Genomic DNA, 22,779 nt, shown 5'->3' on the forward strand with positions numbered 1-22,779 from the left:
TAGATTTCTATGGATTTTAAAAGTCTGGTGTATTCGTTCCAGACTTTTAAAAGTCTGCAGAAATCTGGGTGTATTCGTTCAAGACTTTTAAAAGTCCATGTAAATCTGGGTGTATTCGTTCCAGACTTTTTAAAATCCATACAAATCCATACAAATCTAGGTGTATTCGTTTCAGCAAGCCTCGTTTCAGACTTTTAAAATTCCATTGACTTCAAATTCGGAATGACTTTCATGGATTTCATCAAAAAAATACACACAACGAAATCCGGCCAAGAACCACGAGAATTGAAATCCATGGAGTTTTGAGCGAGCGCTGAGTTCCAGCGGCCGCGGCCAAGAAGCCAGCGAGCGCCGGAACTCAGAACCCGTTGAGAAACTCCAGCGCTCGCTGGATTTGAGCGTACGCTGGGTTCCCAGCGGTCGCTGGGTTGCAGCGGTCGGTGGGCCCAGGCAGCCCAGCCCAGCAACGCCTTTAAATACCCCTCTTCGATTTTTTTCCCCTCTCACATTCGACGGACGCCTACAAATCCATTGACTTCAAATCCGGAATGACTTTCATGGATTTCATCAAAAAAATACACACAACGAAATCCGGCCAAGAACCACGAGAATTGAAATCCATGGAGTTTTGAGCGAGCGCTGAGTTCCAGCGGCCGCGGCCAAGAAGCCAGCAAGCGCCGGAACTCAGAACCCGTTGAGAAACTCCAGCGCTCGCTGGATTTGAGCGTGCGCTGGGTTCCCAGCGGCCGCTGGGTTGCAGCGGTCGCTGGGCCCAGGCAGCCCAGCCCAGCAACGCCTTTAAATACCCCTCTTCGATTTTTTTCCCCTCTCACATTCGACGGACGCCTACAGCCCTTCAAAAAAGAATACAAGTTCAGGGTTCTATATTAGCTTTTAGCCAGGTATTTTTTCATAAATTTTATATCTTCATAGTATTTTAATTATGCAATTTTTCTATAGCATGAATCTTGTACCTTTATAAATTGTTAGCAACTGTATGCTATGTTTCTATTGCATGTGAGTTGATTTTAGTTTTTTGTTGATGTTTTTTATTTTTTATTTTTATTCATTCATATAGTACTGTTCGGTGTCTAGTAATATTATTATGGGAGACTCTCAACCACAAGATTCCAAAAAAAGGGCAGTGTATGAAGCATGGACGCAGGAACAAAGTGATGCCTTGTTACGAATTCTGGCTGAATTTGCAATTAGGGGATGGCGCGATAATAGTGGTATATTTAGCAAAGCAACAGTAGAAGAAAGGATATTGCCTGTTCTCAATGAAAAACTTAGGTCCAATAAAAATTATAATCACTACCAAAGTCGTATCAAATGGTTTAAGAGCCGTTGGAATGCGTATTCAACACTCTTGAAGTTTAACTCTGGTTTTGGTTATGACAACGACACCAAAAAATTCACGGCCCCAGATGAAGTATGGGATGCGTATATAGAGGTAAATTTGTTATCAATTATTTTTTATAATTTAAATAATATAGTTAATTAATAATTTTCTTATTTATGTTTTTAGGCTCACCCAAAAGATGCATACTTACGCACTGGGAGTTTTTCGGATTATGATGAATTGAGGCTTGCTGTTGGAAACGGTGTAGCTGTAGGAAGAAACGCAATTGGAGTGAGCAGTGCTACTGATGCTAGGACAATAGGAGTTGATGAAAGTAGAGGTCCGCTCATAGAGGAGTTGAATTACGATGCTGCTAATGAGGCGTTTGTAGTACTGGGTGAAGATGATCCGGCTCCAAATCACCTTCGGAGTCCACTGAAGTGCCTGTGGAGTCCACTCAGAGAAGAGCTTCCGCCAAAAGAAGCAGAGGCTAGTTTGAGACAAATTCAGGCCACACTGAAAATAGTTCGCATCAGGAGCTCATGGTAGAAATTAAAAAAGTCACTAGCACAATGGATCGAGTTGAAAGCCTCTTCGTGAAACGAGATACTACGCTGGAGAGAAGAGAAAAGGAAAAAAGTTTTACAACTTGGGATGCTATATTAGAAATTCCTGATTTGAGTGAAGATGACCGCTACACAGCATTTGACTTGCTTGTTACAAAGTCACAAAAACATGGATTTATGAAAATGACTGTTCCTGAACGCAAAAGATGGATAGAATTCAAGACTAGGAAATAGAGGATAGTTTAGTCATGTTTTTTGAACTATGTTTTTATTTTTGTTTCACCGTCTTTTTATGAGTACATTGTTTTGTTGGTTTTATGTTTTAATACTTTATTTTGTTGATTAATGAATGGTTTTTTATGAGTATTTTTAAAAGGCTATTTTTTGTGAGTCCCTTTTATTCTTATTTCAATTATTGTTTCATTGTTTTAAATGGCAGCATGAATTATGAAGATAAAATTAACATTGCAATTGAAGAAGACATAGATGAAGAACTTGATGATGAAATCGAAACAGAGATGGAGATTGAACTTTCTGATCTTGTTAGGCAACTGATGGAAGCAGCTAAGGTAGTTATCACTCTATTGGGAAATATTATGACGCTACATCCGACTGCTGACAACGCTCTGATGCGACGACCAAAGACTAGGGAAGGATTCCGTTTTATTACGAGAATGATGGATGGAGATCCGAGCCACTTTCGACAGTTGTATAGAATGTATCCTGACGTCTTCATCAAATTATGCCAGATCATTAGGGAGAAAGCCCATGTGGATGATACACGATATACAACTGTTGAAGAAATGTTGGCAACATTCCTCATCATTGTAGGGCACAACGATCGTTATTGTAACGTTCGTCAAAGGTTTGGTCGTTCGCATTTTGCTACTAGTCAGAACTTCAACAAAATATTGAGAGCATTGAACACCATAGCACCGGACATGATGGTTAAGCCGACTGGAGCAATACCCGCTAAAATTCGGGAAAGTACCAGATTTTATCCTTACTTCAAGGTATAATATTTCTGCTCTTGTATTATATTAAATATTTTTGGTTTTTGTATAACACATTCACCTATTATTTTAGGATTGTATCGGGGCTATAGATGGCACTCATATCCCGGCCACGATAATAGGTAAAGACATGAGCTGTTATCGTAACCGTCATGGGGTGAATTCGCAAAATGTTTTGGCAGCTTGCAACTTTGATTTGCAGTTCATCTATGTGCTTAGTGGATGGGAAGGCTCAGCCCATGATTCCAAAATTTTAAGTGATGCGTTGTCTAGACCAAATGGACTCCACGTGCCTCAAGGTAAATATTTTTCTAGTAGATTGTGGATTTGCTAATCGTCGTCAGTTTTTGGCTCCGTTACGTGGCGTTCGATATCATCTCAAAGATTTCGGTGGTGACGGTCGTAATCCAAGAAATGCAGATGAGTTGTTCAATCTTCGACACGCATCATTGCGAAACGTGATTGAACACATTTTTGGAATCTTCAAATCATGTTTCACAATTTTCAAAACAGCTCCTCAGTTCCCTTTTCAGACACAAGCAGAGTTAGTTTTGGCTTGTGCTGGATTGCATAACTTTCTCCGAAAGGAGTGTCGTTCTGATGAATTTCCAGTCGATGTTGAAGAAGGAAATGTTGCAGCAGATGTTGAGAACGATGCGGACATTTTGGATTATCTTTCTCAAAGCCAGCTATCTCAGAGGAATGAAGCTAATGCATGGAGAGCAAGTATTGCTAATGCTATGTGGGAAAATAGACACATAACTGAAACCGATCAAGACACATAGGCGGAGACCGAAGATAATAGTTAGGGAGGTGTTTTGATGGATGTCGTTGAATTAACGTTTTATTTTTCAATGTTGGATTTTTTATGGATGTTGACGTTATTTTTAGATATTTTTTTAATGGATATTGGTTGATTTTATTGAGCATGAATTATAAAATTAGGGGTGTATTAGTTGGGAATTTGATGAATTCCACGGAATTGAGCATGAATTAGGGGGTATTTGTTTGGAATTTGAGTAAAATCCCAAAATTCGTGCATTCTGAATAAGAGCTCCAGCGGCCGCTGGAGCTCATACGTTATATTCATGTAAAATTGTATGATCATAAAAATATAATAACATGATTAAAATGTATTGAAAACATGAAACTCATGAATCAAATGCAAACATAATTGGTGAAAACAAACATTAATCATTGTTCAAAAGATAAAATTATCCAAACTCATAAAACAATGTCAACATTAATATAAAAACTCAGAAACGTGGTCTCCAAGAATCCCACTGGCGCTGCAGCTCGGCAATCTGCTGGTCTTGTGCATCAAAGCGAGCATTCATATCATCCCTCATTGATGTCATCGATGAGTCAAAATGAGCTCGGAATGCTCCCATGGATGAATCAAAGTGTGCACGGAATGATGTGAGATCATTCTGAACCTGCTGATGGTAGTCTCTCGACATTGAACCACCAGCTGCTCGCTCTCCATTCCCCTCGTCTTCTTCCTCTGCCTCTTCGGCTTCCTCTTCAGCTTCTTCTTCGTTCTCCTCTTCTTCATCATCACCGGCGGTCCCAGATGGACCGGCACCAGGATCAATGCGGGGACGACGGCCTGCTGCAATCTCGGCGTGTATGTAGTTAACTACACAACTCCTCTTCTCATGAGGAACCAGCGTGTATCGGTCAGAAATCAATTGAGCTGCTCTGAGCTCATCATAATTAATGTACTCACCATCCAGCTCATCCTGACCATGCTGAGGCTCTTCTGTCGCAGCAAGAACTCCATTCTTGTGTGCCAAACCAGTGATAATAGTAGCGAAAGAAGCATGGGCAGTAGGGCGCTTCTTCGCCCGAATCATAGCAGCCCAAATAAACTGTGAGATGCACACTTTTGTGCCATCTAAAGCACACTCCAGCAAAAATACCTCAACTGCATTCACCTTATTCGCCTGCTCCTTTCCAGACACATTATATGCAAGAAATTTATGAACAATAGCCAACGCCGGATCCTTAATGTACCCACTAGGCATACCCGAACTATCTCAATTATCACAGTCAGTCAATCGATTCCACGCTTGATTAACATTCCATCCCCGAGTTTTATCAGATAATCCACCAATACTGAAACCAAAAAACAGCTTTCATTCTAGCCAAACTAATGCGATACTCTCGCTCATACATCCTAACTTTAATCCATTTAATATCACCAGCCATTTCCACAGTAGTCATAAATTCATAACATAGAGGATCATACCCAGAAAATTCAATATTTTTAGCATACCATTTCATCCCTAGATTCTTCAAATACAAACCAACTTGCCGCTCAAGATTCAAATCAGTAATCAACTCCCAATCCAAGTAATGCGGAGGAGTAATATAGTTCGAGTTAAATTTCTTAAATATTTCTCCCTCTAATTCGCTTTGCAATTCAAATGGACATTCATACCTTTCACTCAAAGTAAGCTCCTCTCTACCGACGTTTGCGTTCTTCGTTCAGACCATTATATCGTTGAAGGTGATTTTAGAGGGTAGTGGTATGAAAGAATTGTAGTTGAAGGTGATTTTTTTAGGGGGAGGTTCTGGAGCGGCGCTGGAGAGGAGAAGAATGAAAAAAATTAGGGCACCAGCGCTCGCTGGCCCTTTATATAGTAGTTATTTGGTCCCAGCGCTCGCTGGGTTTCCAGCGGTGCTGGGACTCAGCGGGCGTTGGCATCATGGATTTCAATTCCAGAATTATCCCCCAAATTCTTCGAAAATCAATGAAAATCGGGGTGAAATCCAACCACGAATTCTTTGAAAGTCGTCTGGAATCTATGTGAATTCCATAGAATTTAAAATCCATGGACTTTTTAAAGTCTGTGGAAATCCACAACGAATACACCCCCCTAAGTGTGTAGGTAATAAAGTATAAAAGTGATAAAGTAGGAGATGAAATGTGATAAAGTAGGAGAGAGAGGTAATAAAGTATGAGAGAGAATATGATAAAGTAGGAGAGAGAGAGATAATAAAGTGATAAAGTATGAGAGAGAAAAGTAATTAAGAACCTTTAGGGCTCGTTTGATTTTCAGTAAATGATTATGTAGGATAATTTATAACCAGGATATTTAGTGTGGATAATGACAGATTATTAATACTGAGTTAATGTTTGCTATCATGGCTAAATACAGAATATCCTGGTTTAAGTTAATCCTAGGGGGAAGGTGGTATTATTAATCCTAAGAAATCTGGATTAATAATACTGGGTCGTGGGATTAAACCGGGTCATCCGCATTATTACTAAATAATACCAAACACTAGACTAATCTGTACTAAATTAGCTAATATAGTGTATTAGCCAATATCAAACACGCCCTTAGTATTTAGCTAATTGTTACTCCCTCCGTCCCAATAAAAGTGACCACTTTTATTTGGACACGAAGATTAAGAAACTTATTGTTATGAGTTAATTGAGTGTGGTCCACCAAGTTTAATGAGATAATTACTTTCTTCCATCTATTTCTTCAACCATAAACCTAGCGTAAACAAGGAAAAAATGGAAATCTGAAAATGAAATTTGTGCAACCAAATCTATGCAACCAACAAAAGCTAATTAAAGGCAACATAAGAAATTCTAGAACAATTGTAGGGGATCTGCATTCGTTCCATTCTATTCTCTATTTTCTGAGTGAATACAAGAAATTAGGGGATCTGGAAAAAAAAATTGGAAAAAAAATTGAAAAAAAAACAAAGAAATTCGCTCTGTACGCACACCTATAGAGGCGGACGAACTCCGGAGACGGCGGCGGATTCAGACTGGGTAGAAGACCGGTGTGACTCGCATAGACGGCAATCATCGCCGGAGTTACAGAAACCAGGCGGTGGCGTGACTCCAAATTTAGGATGAGCAGTGTGATTTTGTGTATGTGTGTGTAGTCAACGAGAAACAGATGGAGGAAGAAGGGGGGAGAGGGGGGCAACAGTGGAAGCGGCGAGGGCAGAGGCGGCGAGTATGAAGCCGGGGACGACACGAGGGCGGCGGAGGTGGAGGCGACGAGAGAGCCGATCCTCTCTGTTCTCCCTCTAACTCTCTCTCCTTTGCTCGATCTATTCCCTCTCTTTGCTCTGTTCACGGGGGGCGCTGGAAGGCGCAGCGGTGCCGGCGTCGGTCACCGCCCTCTGCTCCTCCCTCTTTTCCTTTCTGAATTCGTCCCCCTGCTCTCTCTCTCTCTAAATGGGTTCTAATTAGAACTTTTAACTAAATTACTTAATTGGACTAATCAATTAATAAACATTTTCATTTTAAGAAAGTGACCACTTTTAATGGGACAAACCAAAATAGAAATGTGGCCACTTTTATTGGGACGGAGGGAGTACTATATTTAGAAACATATCAAGATTCGTGAGACGGAGGGGGTATAAATATTAAACAAAATCAAAATATGATTTGAAAATAAAATAAAATAATCCACATCAATTACTTACGAAAATCCTGAATTTCAAAGTCTAAATTTTCAACTTTATACTTTGTATAAAGTATAATGATAATTATAGTTATTGAATAAATTTAAAAATTATTCAATAATGAAAATTAGCATTACGCATTATTATTATAGAGTATTACGTGTCATAATAAATAATTAAATATTTTCATACGCAAACATAAATAAAATGTTGTAAAATTTTAGTGAAGAAAGAAAAAATAAAATATTTTAACTTAAAAACATTAAAATATAAAAAAGAAAGAAAAAAGATGAAAAATTAGTGGTACAAAAGAGAAAAAAAGAGTAGAAAAATAGATAAAAAAACTTCTCTTGTATACTTTCTCTGTCTCATTATAAATAATCAATCCTAAAAAAAATAAATTATTTATCTCATAAAAAGCTATGGGCTCTACTATTTTTATTACTTTTAATCTTTAAGCACTTTTCTTTTTAATAATCGTGCATATAAGTAGTGGTCATATTTAGTGGGATGAAAGGAGATATATTATTTAGATGAGTTTATTATTTTACTTATACATATTCAATGAATTTATAAAATTCTTATCTTTTAAAAATGATAATGTATTTTGTGAACGAGGGAGACTAAAATTACCATGACCAATGGAAAAGAAAATATGCATCTAGGGATGTCAAAAAAGCCCGAAACCGACGGGTCGACCCGAATAGACCGATAAAAAAGGTGGGTTAGGGCTGAAAATTTTTAGCCCGAAAAAAATTTAGCCCGAATGGCCCGAACCGAAAATAGCCCGAGCCCGATAGGGTTGGCCCGAAAACCGAGTGGGTTGGCCCGATTAACCGAACACATTCTTAATAATTGATTTTTAAACTTTAATACTTTACTTTTTAATTCAATAATAACATTTTGATGCATGTAGAATATGTTTTGATTTTTTCCAACGGTTAATAACAAACATCTATGATATAAAAGTCAAAGAAAGATAGTAATTTATATTAAATCTATATACAATTTTGATCAAAACGAAATTAAAGTTAGATATTATGTAAACTTATGCTAAAAAAATACTAATTTTTGTATCTAAAATAAAGCGAATTGTCTTGATTTAAAAAATACGACATATTTTTATTAAAAGAATATGATTATTTATATATAAAAAAACATATAAAAAAATCGTAAAACTTGCGGGCCCGAACGGGCTAGCCCGAAACCGAGTGGGTTAGGGTTAGGGTCGAAAAATTTTAGCCCGAAAAATAAAAAAACCGACTAGCCCGAACCGAAAATAACCCGAAACCGAATGGGCTGGCCCGAAACTGAGTGGGTTGGCCCGATTGACATCCCTATATGCATCCATGTGTCTCGGAAGCCGTGTCTCTCGAGGGCTGATAATTCAACTGTGGTAAGCCTTTTTCCTATTTTATGTAATTAAAAATAAATTCCACGTTTCCTTCAAAAAAAAGAAAAAATAAATTCCATGCGGCATGATCCTAGGTGGGTAAAGCACAACATATGAAGCTGGTTTGGAACTCTATTTGCAGTTGGCTGAAAATTCCCTTCGTTTCCTCATCTTCGATATTTGATCATTTCTGTGAGTTTGTTGAGATGAGTGAATACAAAGTGAGAAAGGCAATCTTTAATATTATATGACAATGTACTTGTTGAAAGATCTGAAAAATTAAAAATAAGAGAGTCTTCTCTAAAGAAATCCCTGATATTTCTAGGACGGTGGAAGATATTATTTTTTGCACTTGGAAATGAATTAAAGCAATGAAGCCCGATATATTTTGCTACACTTCCAATGAGTGGTTTGGCGACCCCCTAAAATGCTTTCCCGCAAAACTCTCCTCATTTTGTATTGTCTTCCGGCATTTTTCTTTTTTTCTTCTTTCCTATATTTTTTTATGGGATTGAGTAACCCTTGTACTCTTATGAAATAAAAGTTCTTTTACCTTTACAAAAAAAAAAAAAAAAGATGGAATGAACCGGCAATTTGTACGTCGACACGTGGAGGATGTTAAGATGGTGAGTCCATCCAGCCCCTGTACACCACTGAATGACACGCATTTACAATTGTCAGAAGGGATTGGGTTCAGTTGGTCACTGTGAGAGGGCTCAAATCGCAAACAATAACTTTTTCCACTTTTCCTTCTTTCTCAATTTAAGGGGAAAACGAACATTTACTTTTTCCAACATCTTTTTTTCATTAGGAGTGATGCGAATTTTAATTTATTTGGTCACATATTTGTGATAATCCATAATTTAATTAAATAGAAAATAATTTAATTTATTTTTTAAAATAAAAATATATTTTATTGTATTCTTTACATTATAGTTATTTTTTTTTACAATATTTTGGTAACTTTTTCATTTTTATTAAAAATTAAATAAAAAATAAAAAAAATGCAAAAAATTAAAATAAAAAAGTACAATGTAATTGCTGAAATGGAAATTTTATTGAAAAAAGAAGTTTGGAAAAAACCTTGAAAGCACAGGTGCAAACAAGGAGATGAGCCTAAAAAACGAGAGCCCAAGAAACGGGAAAAAAACATCTAAACTCTCGCAAAAAGGGAGCAAACAACGCAAAGGGAAGCATCAACCAAAACAACGCAGGGAAGGGCGGAGGCGGACTCCAAAACTTCGGGGCAACGCTACTGGGCAAGAAAGCGCTAAGCAACGCTTCCGGGGCAGGGCTGCGCTGAGCAGCGCTTCGAAAAAAAGTACAATGTAAATAATATCATAAAATAATTAAATTCTATTTTTATTTTAAAAAATAAATTCAATAAATCAAATTTTTTTCGATAAAACTAATTTGTGGGTAGTGTCAGGATTAATGCTTTTCTTCCTGCATAGATGTATTGATCTTTTAATCGAACATTAGTTTCACTTTCACATTCAAACTACTTTGACAGGAAGAAAAGTATTAATCCTGACACTACCTGCTAATGTAGGAGGAACATGAATGTGCGCCTAGCATACCTAAAATCCCCATGATTTCTTGGGGAATGATAGCTTTATGTAGAACAAGGATTATTTCTATTTCAAGTTGCTTGTCATCGTGGATAAGGTTAAGGATAATTTAGTGCCGTGGATTAATTACTTTAAATGTATCGACTATGGTAAGAGCTAGTAGATAAGGACAATCTTATAGTATATCATTGTTTAACTTTTTTTAGGGGAGGAGGGGAAGAGCTTAAACGAGTAGACTTAGCGGAATATTTGAACGGATCTAACTAATAGGAACCTACCTTGATTTTATTAAAATCTTGTGAGTAATGCCTCCACTTTTGCTAACTCTATCATTATGGTAGTATTTAAGGAACTAGTGTGTAACCCGTCCAATTTCGACGGGTATTATTTGATATTATAGTTTATAAATAAAAAAATCACATCCTTTTCATAATATATTTATAAATGATGAATATTATTGAATAAAATAAGTATTAACATGACATAGGTATTCATTAAATATCAAACTAAAATAAAAAAATAAATTAAAGAGGACTTTCATCCTTTACATGACTTAGCAAAACGTTATATTCGTATATTCGAAAAAATTATTTGCCATCCACTACTATTTGTCACCCATATCCGCAATCCGCGGATACCCGCTACCCGTCGGATATCCGCCAGGCTTGAGAGGTAGGGGCGTTGCTTCTTCTCGGCGTCGACATCCTGCAATAAAACACCCAATAAATAAATCACCACGAAACTGCAGCAAATTTTAGAGAAATTTTCAACTTCGTGTACACTACTATTTGCCACCCATACCCGCAACTCGCGAATACCCGCCGCCCATCGAATATCCACCAACTCGCTACCCGTCAAATATACTCACCACCCACTACCCGTCGAATTCCCGCCACCCATTACCGAAACATCAAATATTTATGTTGATTCCTTCTTTTTAACATCACAATAAGAAATGCTCCCAAGACTTTCCATTTTTTATTAGTCATCACAAACAACTTTTCTCGTCTTAACTTTCTCAGACTTATTACTTTAGTTTAAATTATTTTGTATAGATTTCTATTTCTGATGTTATACATTATTAGTGAATTATTTATGATGTTATGCATTATTTTGTGATGCATATTTGGTGCCTTTACATGGGAATCATGCAATTTTTTTGTAATAATGTAGAATTGTTGGTGGATATAATTCAACTATTTCACAAAGTATACTAAAAAGTAGTGAAGGATTTAGAATTTGTTTGTTTGTCTCTAGAACAGTTTCTAGTAAGGGAGTTTATCTAGGTCATTATTTGAATTTATTGTTCAAATATAAGTAACATATTTCGCATGGTAACAGAAGAAACTGCACTTATGGAACTCCTAAATTTTTATATACCGCAACATGTTAAGCACCAATACAGCTCCTCAAAACTACATAATTAAATCTATAAGTACACCACGCACACCATAAAAAATGAAACCAATTCACACACACACACACACACATATTATCGATTCAATCAAGAAGGTCAAGAACATTAAATTCAGTCAAATAAATCACTCTTGTTTAAACCTCCCTTTCGAATTCTTCTTAATTTGATCCAGTTTGAGATACATCTGCAACATTTTAAATCAAGTCAACAATGTATAACATCATAAATAAACACAAGTGCAGTATTATTATTTTTTAATCAAGAAAAGGGTAAAAAATGGCTAAAAACTAACCATCTTGAACACTATAAAATTCATCTTCTCCATCTGAATTAATCAATCCATCAGGATCGAACCATGCCTCACTGCTTCCTATTCAACCACATATAAAATTCATAAATATTAACTAACTATGAAAATAATTAAAATTCAGAAGAATCAATTATCAATCCCACAAAAAGCACAATAATAAAATTGCATTTATATTCGTAAAAACTAAATCTCAAAATTCAATCATTTCCAAGTTGGAGAAAAGGAACAACATAGAAATTTGAGCAGAAAAAACATCAACAAATTCAAAATTTGAGATTCTCGCAAACACCCAAACAATCAACCCCAAAAAGCACAAAATTAAGCAACCAAATCAAAACCTTGAAATACAGGATTGCTGAATGAAAACATCCTTCTGGCTTCGACCCATGCACAAACGCCCATCCTCCCAATTCCACAAACAGATCGCGAACAAATTGGAATCCAATATCACAAAAGAATCTTCTTAATTACAAATTAAATCCACCCCACAAAAAACTCAGAATCATTACAATTTCGACATGCAAAGCAACTAATTTACACATAGCCACCAAATTGAGTCAAGATTCAAGAAGAGCACCCACTTACAATTGTAGATGAAAGGAAGCCAAAAATATTCGATTTGGGTGCTGCAATTTGGAGAAATACAGAGAGAAATCAATCTAATGCAGAAAAAAATCACTGCAAACGAAACACAACAAAAGAGGAAAAAGGTTACCTTGGACTCGAGCCGACGGGACAACTGCGCATCGTCGAACGATTTTCGGGCTCAAGAACGGCCTATAGTCGCGGCAGAGAAGATCAACTCCGTCGACTTAGTCGATTCTCAAACAAAGAAGAAGAAACACAATAAAGGAGAAGAAAAGTATGCGGCGTAAATCACTATTAACTAAGAAACTTATAGCTCAAAATCTAGGTTTTAAGTTTCCATTATTAAACAACTTTCCAAAGACAAATCTTTCTAAACTTAACTATAATCATTCTATATTTACAATGGCTGTGTAGGAATTAAATCAGGAAACTAATTAATACATACCAAGAATCACGGCAGATCGCGGAGGGCGCCGGCGCAGGTGGTCCGGCGAAGCAGAATGCAGCGGTGGGAGGTCCCACCAGTTGTGATACAGCCCTGGCACCAATGCGATCAAATTTCGGTATGTAAGCAGGGCTCCCTTTACTCACCCGGTGGTGCCGGGTGAGTAGAGGATCGCCGCGGCAAAGGACTGATCCACAGCGGCGGAGCTCGGGGCGGAGGCGCGCATTCGAGCATCGAGAGGAACCGCGGCGAATTCTACGAAAAGCAAAAAATGGGGAAAATGGGAAACCCCCAAATTTGCAGATACGAAAAGAGGGCTTCTGCGAATTCTTCTTCTTTCTTCCGGCGATTGTAAGGGGAAGGTGGAACTGTGGAAGGGGCAGATCTCATCGCGGCGAATCCCGGTGGAATGCGGCCGGTGAGTCGAATCGCCGGGGGAGGGAGGGAAAAATGGAGGTGGCATCGAAGAAGGTGGAAGGGCAGATCTCTAGCGGAGCGGCGAAAGGTGGCAGATCGCGGCTGCGGCCGGTGAATCGAATCGCCGGCAGAGGGAGGGGAAAATGGAGGTGGCATCGGCTGGTGGGTCGAATCGTCGCGGAGAGAAAAATGGAGGTGGTGGTCGGCGTGGAGAAGGGAAGAGAAGACAAATTGTGGGTATCGGTGGATCATCAAATGATTTTACAATGTTTAACTTAATTAAATAATATATATAAAATAATAATAATTGATGTGGAATTATATTGCCACATCAGCGATAGAGAATTGAGCTAGAGGCTCTAGAATTGAAGGGATTTTAAATCTTGAATTCTTAGATAGGCCACGTAGGACCCCGGATTAAGGAGAGCGCACGAATCCTTAATCGTATTATATATTGATTATTGTTCAAATCGAGTGGGGAGCATAAAAGATTTGGTAAACATTATTGTTCAACTCTCTTATTTATCTTAATACTAGTGTATAACCCGTCGAAATTCGACGGGTAGTTATTTTATATTATTATTTAAATTATATAATATTATTTTTATATAAGCAATTATTTATATATAAATTATTTTTAAATTTATTTAATTTAAGGTAATATAATTGAAATTATATTATTCTGAACCATATTTTTTAATTAAATGTTAATTTTTTATTAGAATAATAAATATTATTTTTATATAAATTTTTATTTAATAATGTTTTGGAAAAGGTCGATATAAGATTGAAGATTTTCATCTGAGCATCATCTCGTCTAAACTATGTAGAGTTCGAGGGATTTTTAGGACAGTAACTTAGATTGATTTGGAAATTAAGACAATAACTTTCGGACTTGTAAAAATAGGACACTAATTTTTTTTACAGTAAAATAGGACACTAATTAATAAGTGTTGCATCCGCAGGACATTTCTCGGCCACCGCATGACATTTTTTGGCCAATTATCGGCCGAGAAATGTCCTATTTTTACGACGCTTATTAATTAGTGTCCTATTTTTACAAGTCCGAAAGTTTTTATCATAATTTTCAAATCAACATAAGTTATTGTCCTAAAAAAATCCCCTGACTCAAACTATGTAGGATCATATTATCATCTATCGCCTGAAAGACGATATCTAACGTTTGAACACTAAACTTTTGAGCATCATCTCGTGTAGACTTTAAAATACAAAAAATGAGTTTTTATGCGTCAATTTTTTTAACACCACTATTTGAAGCTTCAAAACTCAAAGTTGACTTGTGAGATTATATGATTTGGAGCTTCCAACATCATAACTAACTTGTAAACATCATTTTGTATGGAACTTAAAAAATTTTGCCCAAAATTTTATGCATTATTAGCTTCAAATACTATAATTAGGTTCCGAGAATCATCTCGTTTGGAGTTAATAAATTTAACTTGTGGGTATCATCTCATTTGAACTTTTAACGACCACAACTAAGTTACAAAAATTATCTCGTGTGCAGCTTTAAAGATCATTATCATCTTAAGCTTCTAGGATTATAACTACTTCTAAACAAATATATTTCAGCCCGTCGAATATGGAACTTGTAAGCTTCTAATATCATAACTAACTTGTAAACATCATTTTGTATGTAACTTGAAAAAATCTTGACAAACTTTTATGCATTATTAGCTTCAAATATTATAATTGGGTTCCAAGAATCATCTCGTTTAGAGTTTGAAAGAACAAATTTAACTTGTGAGTATCATCATTTAATTGAGTTTCGGGAATCATCTCGCTTGGAGATATTCAAATTGTATTAGTCTCAATCATTCCGCTAATTATATATAGATTTTTAATTTGGAGAGCAAGAGCTTCTTCTTGTATAAGTTTCATTTTAGTGAAACCTTATAAAAAAAATCAATGTGAAATGAGGTGATTTATATGAATTCTTCACTCGATTGAGATTATTATAAATTTAATACATAATTAAATATTTGTAATGTATTTTAACATCATATCCTCTATTGTTCTTTATCTAAATTCTTCATTTATGCATTTCTAATTTCATAATTTATCTATTATTATTATTATTATTATTATTATTATTATTATTATTATTATTATTATTATTATTATTATTATTATTATTATTATTATTATTATCATTATTATTATTATTATTATTATTATTATTATTATTATTATTATTATTGACGAAACTGAAACAAATAAAGTTTTTAGATATGAAAAATATATTTTTCTTCCCTATACAAATAAAATGTACGGATATATTTTATAAAAAATAAAAATAAAATTTTAATTATTTTGATAGACATAAAATAAGATTTTGTTTTAAAGTAATCAGGTTATGAAATTTTTGCCTTATTATTAAAACATGTAAATCAATGACCGAACCCGTTTATAATTTACATACACGTGCATGTCTCAATTCAAACTCAATTTAAAATTGATTTTATTGAAAATTAAGAAGATAAATATTATATATATATATATATATATATATATATATATATAATTCATACAGTATAATATATTGCAACATATACATATAATATATACACTTTTGAGAAATATAAAATTAATAACAAATATACATCTAATCACTAACATTCAATTAAAATAATTTATTGTATATAAATTATAATTTTTTTCTTCTCAGACATGTAAATCTAATTTTTATCGAGAGAAAATAAATAATAGTAAAATTTATTAATTTAGATTATATGTAAGTTAATATTATTATATATATATACATTTATTATTAATTATATTTATTAAGATTAATGAATCTTTAGATAGAATGTAATAGATATTAATTAATAAATAATGAAGATTATATATGATAAATTTTGAAATGGTGAGATTCTAGATATGCCACATAGGTTACGGCTTAATCCTATTATATAATAGTATTTATTAAGATTAATAAATCTTTAGATAGAATGTAATAGTTATTAATTAATAAATGATGAAGATTATATATGGTAAATTTTAAAATGGTGAAATTCTAGATATGCCACATAGGTTAAGGCTTAATCCTATTATATAATAGATGTTGTTAAATAAAATAAGGGAAACATGCATCATGGTAATGCACAGTTTATTGCCAACTTTAAGGAATTGAACTCAAAATTAATTACATTTCCGAGAGTTATGTATGCATGAATGGAATCGGCCAATCAGAAGTTTGAATCGAGAAAGGGATGCTGGATTGATTGGAATAGTACTGAAGAATTGGACAAAATGGAAAAAGTACATTTTCCAGATGGTGGAAAGTGGTCAGCAATGTTATAACGTGTCATTATTTTATTTATCTCTATTCCTACTGCTTTGTTTTGGACTCATTTTCAAAGTTAAATTTGTTATTGGGTGGTTATTTCTTTTGAATGACTTGATAATTAACTTCTACTCTATCCGTCCTACGAATCTTGACACATTTAAATTCGGCACGAGAATTAAGGAATTATAAATTAATATTTTAAGTGTGTAGTTAATAAAATATAAAAGTAATAAAGTAAGAGAGAGAAGGTAATAAAAGTGATAAAATAGAAGAGAGAGAGTAATAAAAGTGAAGTAGGAGAGAGAAGGTAATAATTATACCCAAAATGGAAACGTGTCAAGATTCGTGGGACGGCCCAAAAAAGAAAATGTGTCATGATTCGTGGGACGGAGGGAGTAAGTATATAGATATATATGATACTCCTCAGTCCCCCTACTATCTACAGAAAGTTGATACGGATTTTAATAAAAATTAATTATATATTTAAAAAGTGAAGAATAGATCCCACAAAAAGTGAAGATTGTAAAGATAAAAGTTAGTGAAATTATTTCTAAAAATAAGTAAGAAAAATATTTTAGGAATGAACTAAAATACAAAGAGAGGAACGTTTGAGGGATGGATGAAGTATATTGTTTCAATTTATAAGTGTAAATTGAAATGTGTTGGAATTGGAAAATCTATATCTATACTATATTAAAAGGGCTGGAATTAAATCTACCCACATCAATAATATCTTACAAAACTACCCACTTTGAAAGTCAAAGACCGAAAAGTACACTTGATGGTGATGGCTTGCTTGGTTTTTTGTAAAAGTTCTTACACTTTTCTTACACAAGTACAATTGTGTAAGAAAATGTGTAAGATAGGTAGTTAAAAATGCACAAAACCAGATAAATGTGCAATTATTGTAAGATGATTGACGTATAATGCCCTAAGTTTGAAAATAATGAAGGTAAGTTTGTGTATAATAAAACAGTAATACGAGGATGTAAAAAATTGTACTTTAAGTATATTTGGAAACAAAAAAAAATTCTGAACCTAATGTATACATTATCCGCCAGTAAAAAATAGCCGCTCCCAAAAGCCGCCATTTTGTATTTCTTTTTTTAAAATATATTCTATGAAGTAGAAATACATAATAGGCTTGTATTTAGACAAATTTGGATTATAGTGGTGTAATAAGTCTCGAATTTTTTATTTTATTTTATTTAACATGAATTAATATAGCCTAACACATAAAATAATAGAAAATGTTGGATAAAAAAATATATAATCATATATTATGAAACAGTACAATATTAGAGAGCCTACCACATACTTATCCGCCAGTAATTCGTATCCGCTAGAATTAGCCGCGTGAAAGAAACCCTAAGCGGCTACTTCTAGCGGATACTTTTTACTGGCGGATAATAGTACCATGTCATTTATAACTGGTTTTTATATCACAATATATATAAATTTTATTTATTAGAGTTCATATTAATGGTTGTTGTATTTTTTTCAATTTTGAAGAGCTAAAGCTAATTCAATTGTGATTGGACAATTCAACTGGCAAGGGTGAAGCTTTATAGGGTGGGAATCTATAGGCTTTGCAGCAAATTAACTCACGAGCGGCTAGTGGTAGTAGCGGGCACGGCTTTTGTGGGATTTGTTTGAAAAAATTGAAGATTTGATAAGAGAGATAAATTGGGTAGGGCCCATTTACACAATATTTTATGTTAAATTAGGGTATTGGGGTAGAGAAGCAGCCGCACTTGAGAGAAGGAAAAAATCAGCCGCTGGTCATTTTGAATTAGAGAAGGAAAAAACGGCAATTGAGAGAGGGAAGGCATATACGCCATTTTTGGGGGACAATTCACGGTTATTGTTCGTCTTCTTCAAATCCATTCACGCCATGGCTTCTTCTTCAAACCAAGTAAGTATACTTGTTATTTGTTTTGTATATGTTAGATGTATTTATATGTTAAGAATCTATATGTTTTGTATATGTTTCGAATTTTGTATATTTTTAAGTAAGTATATGTTTTGTATGTTTCGAATTTTTATATGTTTTGTATATGGGTGAATTTTTATGTTAGAATCATTATGTTAGAATTTATATGTTTCGAATTTTTATATGTTTTGTATAGTATTGAATTTTGATTTAGATATAGTATTTGTTAGATTTATTTATATGTTTCGTATATGTTAGATATAGTGTAGTTGAGTGTTGTTACAAGTTTGAGTATAGTTTCAGTGTTGTTAGAATTTTTATTTAGTTGAAGCATATTTAGATATATTTAATCGTCTATTTAGATCATTAGGTTAATTTTACTGTATTACGCATAAAATAATAACGTTTTTTGGGTTATTCAGAATTTAAAAATTTAGAACATACTAATAAAAAAATATAGAACCATAATTACCTAGTATCCGCCAGTAATTAATTTGTTTAAGAAGTAGCCGCCGGGTTTGAAAAAACCCGGCGGCTACTTCTTAAACAAATTAATTACTGGCGGATATTGGTTTATTGTGGTTCTATATTTTTTTATTTATGTTTATAGTAATTTAATAGTTAATTATGCATTATTATTAGTTGATGTTTGTTAATTCATTATGTTTTGTAAATTGAGTTATTTTTTGTATTGAATAGGTCCGTTATTCGAGGCCCGAGCAAATCAATCGTCCAACAGTTGAGATAAGTACGTACAACAATATTAAGTACCTGTCGACAGTAGTCAGGAGACTAAACGAAATTGGCGGTTTTGCACTGGAGAATACGTTCAGGTAGGGGTGCTTTGGGTTGATGTTGGATTGGGAGCCGGGCCAGAAGTGCAATGCTGCATTGCACCATATTGTCTCTCGTCATCTTCAGATCACGGCCTTCAATGAGGATGATGAGATCTCCTTCTACATCAACGGGAGGAAGGTTGACTTTACTCCGAGAGATTTCGCTCTCGTGACAGGATTGGCCTTTGGTGATGATCCTTTTGACCCCGAGGCTGAGCACGATCTGAGCCAGGTTCGGACATTTAAACAATTTTGCTGCTCTAAGCATGTGTCAGTGCGGGACCTGGCGGATGTATATTTCGACACCGCCAATCCAGTGGTTGACCCCGACGGCGGGTTCTACCTCCGTGTGGCCCACTTGTTGGTGCTACACGCATTTGTATTAGGAGTGGACGTGCGACGACCCGTGCAGCCCTGGACATGGAAGCTGGTGGATGATTTGAGAACCTTTTCCAGATTTCCTTAGGGATCGTGCGCGTATAGGAGCTTGAACTACCGGTTGAAGAACACCACAATTAACGAGGATGCTAAAAAGTACCACTTCTACGGTCCTTCTTGGGCCCTATTCATTTGGGGTCTTGAGAAAATTCCCAACTTGGGCCCAACCATAGCCATATGCAATGCGGGAGTTTACCCTAGATTTCGGAGGTGGACGTTCGTGAAGACCAAGTTCGATGGGTTATAGAGTTTATTTGAGTCTCCGGTAATAATTTAGTTGTTTATTTGTTAATATTATTTTATTTTATGAATATTAATGTTTAACTACATTTATTTTGTTTCTAGGAGAACGGGATATGGGAGATGATCCCCGATGAGTACGAGGCCATGACATCTTACTGGCTATCGGTGGCAGGCGTCAATGCCGGGCTAGGGGTTCGAGTACCAGAGCCGGGAGTCTTTGGTCATAGGCAGCCTCGGGCGCGCGACACTGGTGGGGACCGCAACGAGGATGCTCCTAAGCATCAACCACGGCGTCGCAGTACGAGATAGGAGAAAGGCAAGCGCCCGAGACAACTAATACTGGACACCTCATCGAGCAGCAGCCATCACGATCAGAGCATTGGGGGCGATCACCCCGTTGATTCTGGTCGAAGGTCTCACAGTCACAGAGCCCCGAGGCCTAGGCACGAGGATGCTCCTGCACCATCACAGTGGAGCGAGCAGGATTGGCAGCGCATGCAGCACATGATGCGCGAGAGTGAGGGACGGATAGCGAGGAACGTGGAGGACAGCCTGTTCACGAGGATTAAGAATTGGTTCGAGGAGAAGTTGGATGCTATGCGTTGCCGATGCTCGCATAGCACTGATGTTCACGTGCCCAGACCTGCTCCACGATCTCACTCTGACAGGAGACACGAGCCTGAGCCCGAGCCCGACTCCGATCCGGCGCAGCGTACATCCTCAGAGGCCCCATCGCATCACCGATCCCCTGCACACGAGTCTCCTGCACGAGAGGTGGGACAGACTACTGGTGATGCCATGCACACCCCGCAGTGGCAGCATGATCCGTTTGGTGGCCCGACTAGTTTTGGGGATGTGCAGACTCCGCACATGGGTGTCCACCACTTGCCCACATTCGAGGCGTCCAGTTCATATGGTGGGCCACGCTACTCGTGGGCTGAGCCGGGCACGAGTTCAGCATACCCTTTTGAGCCGGCCCGTTCTTCGGCTCCGATCCTTACTCAAGATCAGATGCACGAGTATTGGAAGCAGATTAGTGGGGTATGTTGTCGTTGCATTAAATTTACAAGTCATTTAAATTATGTCAACATTGTTTAACTTGTGTTGTTTTAAGTGAATTATAGGGAGTTTCTGAGGCAGTAGCTGCTGTTCCCCTCAGTATTTGTGCACCAGACGTTCCACGCAGAAGCCGCTGAGAACGAAACCCGTCAGCTGCACTTCGATCACCATACGTGCACAGCGCCGTGCCGAGACCCGTCGACTCACAGTATGTCGACGGGTTTGAGCGTATGATGGAAGCTGGCCGCCGTGGACACTACCAGACGGTGTCGGTGGCAGAGAGCGAGCACCCTCTCCCGTATAACTTTTGGACCACTATGCAAAACACGAGGACTGACCTCACGTCCAATGTTGGTTAATTTATGAATCAGTTGTTATCATGTAAGTCTGGTCACTTATTACTAACATTTAAGTACGTGCAGGCTGTTGATATGTACATGATGACGATGAGATCGAGGTTGATGAGGGGTGATGACTTGATAGACGGTGTTGATGCGAGGACCACTATCATATTGGATACAGAATTATTCGTAAGCATTTAATTAAATATTATGTTGTTATAATCAAATATGCTTTTAATATAATGTTTAATTGCTGCAGAAATATTTCGATGATGAATTCACAGAGTTGCTAAAAGCGTGGCGCAGTATGTTTCCCTCGAGGGCAGAAGGACGGCTTGCCAGGTCCGACGCAGTTTTTGCTTCGTGGGAACCGCATCCCAAGAAGATGTATCTGGTGCATGGGCATGGGGTATCTTCGACTCATGGCTCTTGGATGCATGCCACAACGGTACACATATATATCTACAGTATAAATATGTTGGAGTAGTTCATTTTTTATTTCCTCTTCACCAATTGCATTTGCGTGTGCAGCTCAATTTGCCTATACATGTGTGTGGACGTTACATTACATGCCGAGTGGATTTGCTGAGGGGTATTTGCGACATCTTCGATTCGCAGTTGTTCAAGACCCTGGCGCAGAAGCGCTACGATGTGATCGCCGCTCTATATCCGCTGCAGTGCCTGTTGGGTAGGCTGCTTGACGTGTCCAAGTGGTTCGAAAGGACAGAGATTGTCCAAAACCCGTTGGAAAACCTTGAATGGCGAAGGTTGAAAATCCAATATGCCGATGAGAATGAGCAGGTTCAGCAGCCAGATCAATGCAGCTCCGGTGTTTATGCGTGCATGTATGTGGAGTGTCTGATATCAGGCTCGCCGAGCCTTGCGTGGGGCAATGGGCACGCCGCCGACTATAGGCGCAAGATAGGCAGTAGCATCTATGAGTTTTGCATCCCCGCATCGCAATAGATTATGTATTTCTACATTTAAATGATAATTATGCAAATGACGTTTTGATTAGAGGTTGGAGTATCTGTTTGAGTATTTTTCTATGAGTTTCCACTTGCATCCTAGATAAAATTATGAAATAAGATGATTTACTGAAGTAGCCGCCAGTAAATCA

General features: G+C 36.5%; 2 protein-coding genes across 2 annotated transcripts; both read left to right on the top strand.

Annotated features, from left to right (window-relative positions):
- The first annotated feature begins 1,105 nt into the window (after positions 1-1,105).
- Positions 1,106-1,891, top strand: LOC130990735 (uncharacterized protein At2g29880-like). Its single transcript, XM_057914964.1, has 2 exons — positions 1,106-1,453; positions 1,529-1,891. Exons 1-2 carry the CDS (start codon positions 1,106-1,108, stop codon positions 1,889-1,891), a joined length of 711 nt encoding a protein of 236 aa, XP_057770947.1.
- Positions 1,892-20,599: 18,708 nt separating this feature from the next.
- LOC130989026 (uncharacterized) lies at positions 20,600-22,702 on the top strand. Its single transcript, XM_057913021.1, has 5 exons — positions 20,600-21,300; positions 21,384-21,668; positions 21,741-21,848; positions 21,919-22,107; positions 22,191-22,702. The coding sequence occupies exons 2-5, from the start codon at positions 21,549-21,551 to the stop codon at positions 22,623-22,625; spliced, it is 852 nt and encodes a 283-aa protein (XP_057769004.1). The 5' UTR covers positions 20,600-21,300; positions 21,384-21,548; the 3' UTR covers positions 22,626-22,702.
- Positions 22,703-22,779: the final 77 nt, after the last annotated feature.

This window comes from Salvia miltiorrhiza, chromosome 6 (assembly GCF_028751815.1).
Source record: "Salvia miltiorrhiza cultivar Shanhuang (shh) chromosome 6, IMPLAD_Smil_shh, whole genome shotgun sequence".
Classification (NCBI taxonomy): Eukaryota; Viridiplantae; Streptophyta; class Magnoliopsida; order Lamiales; family Lamiaceae; genus Salvia; species Salvia miltiorrhiza.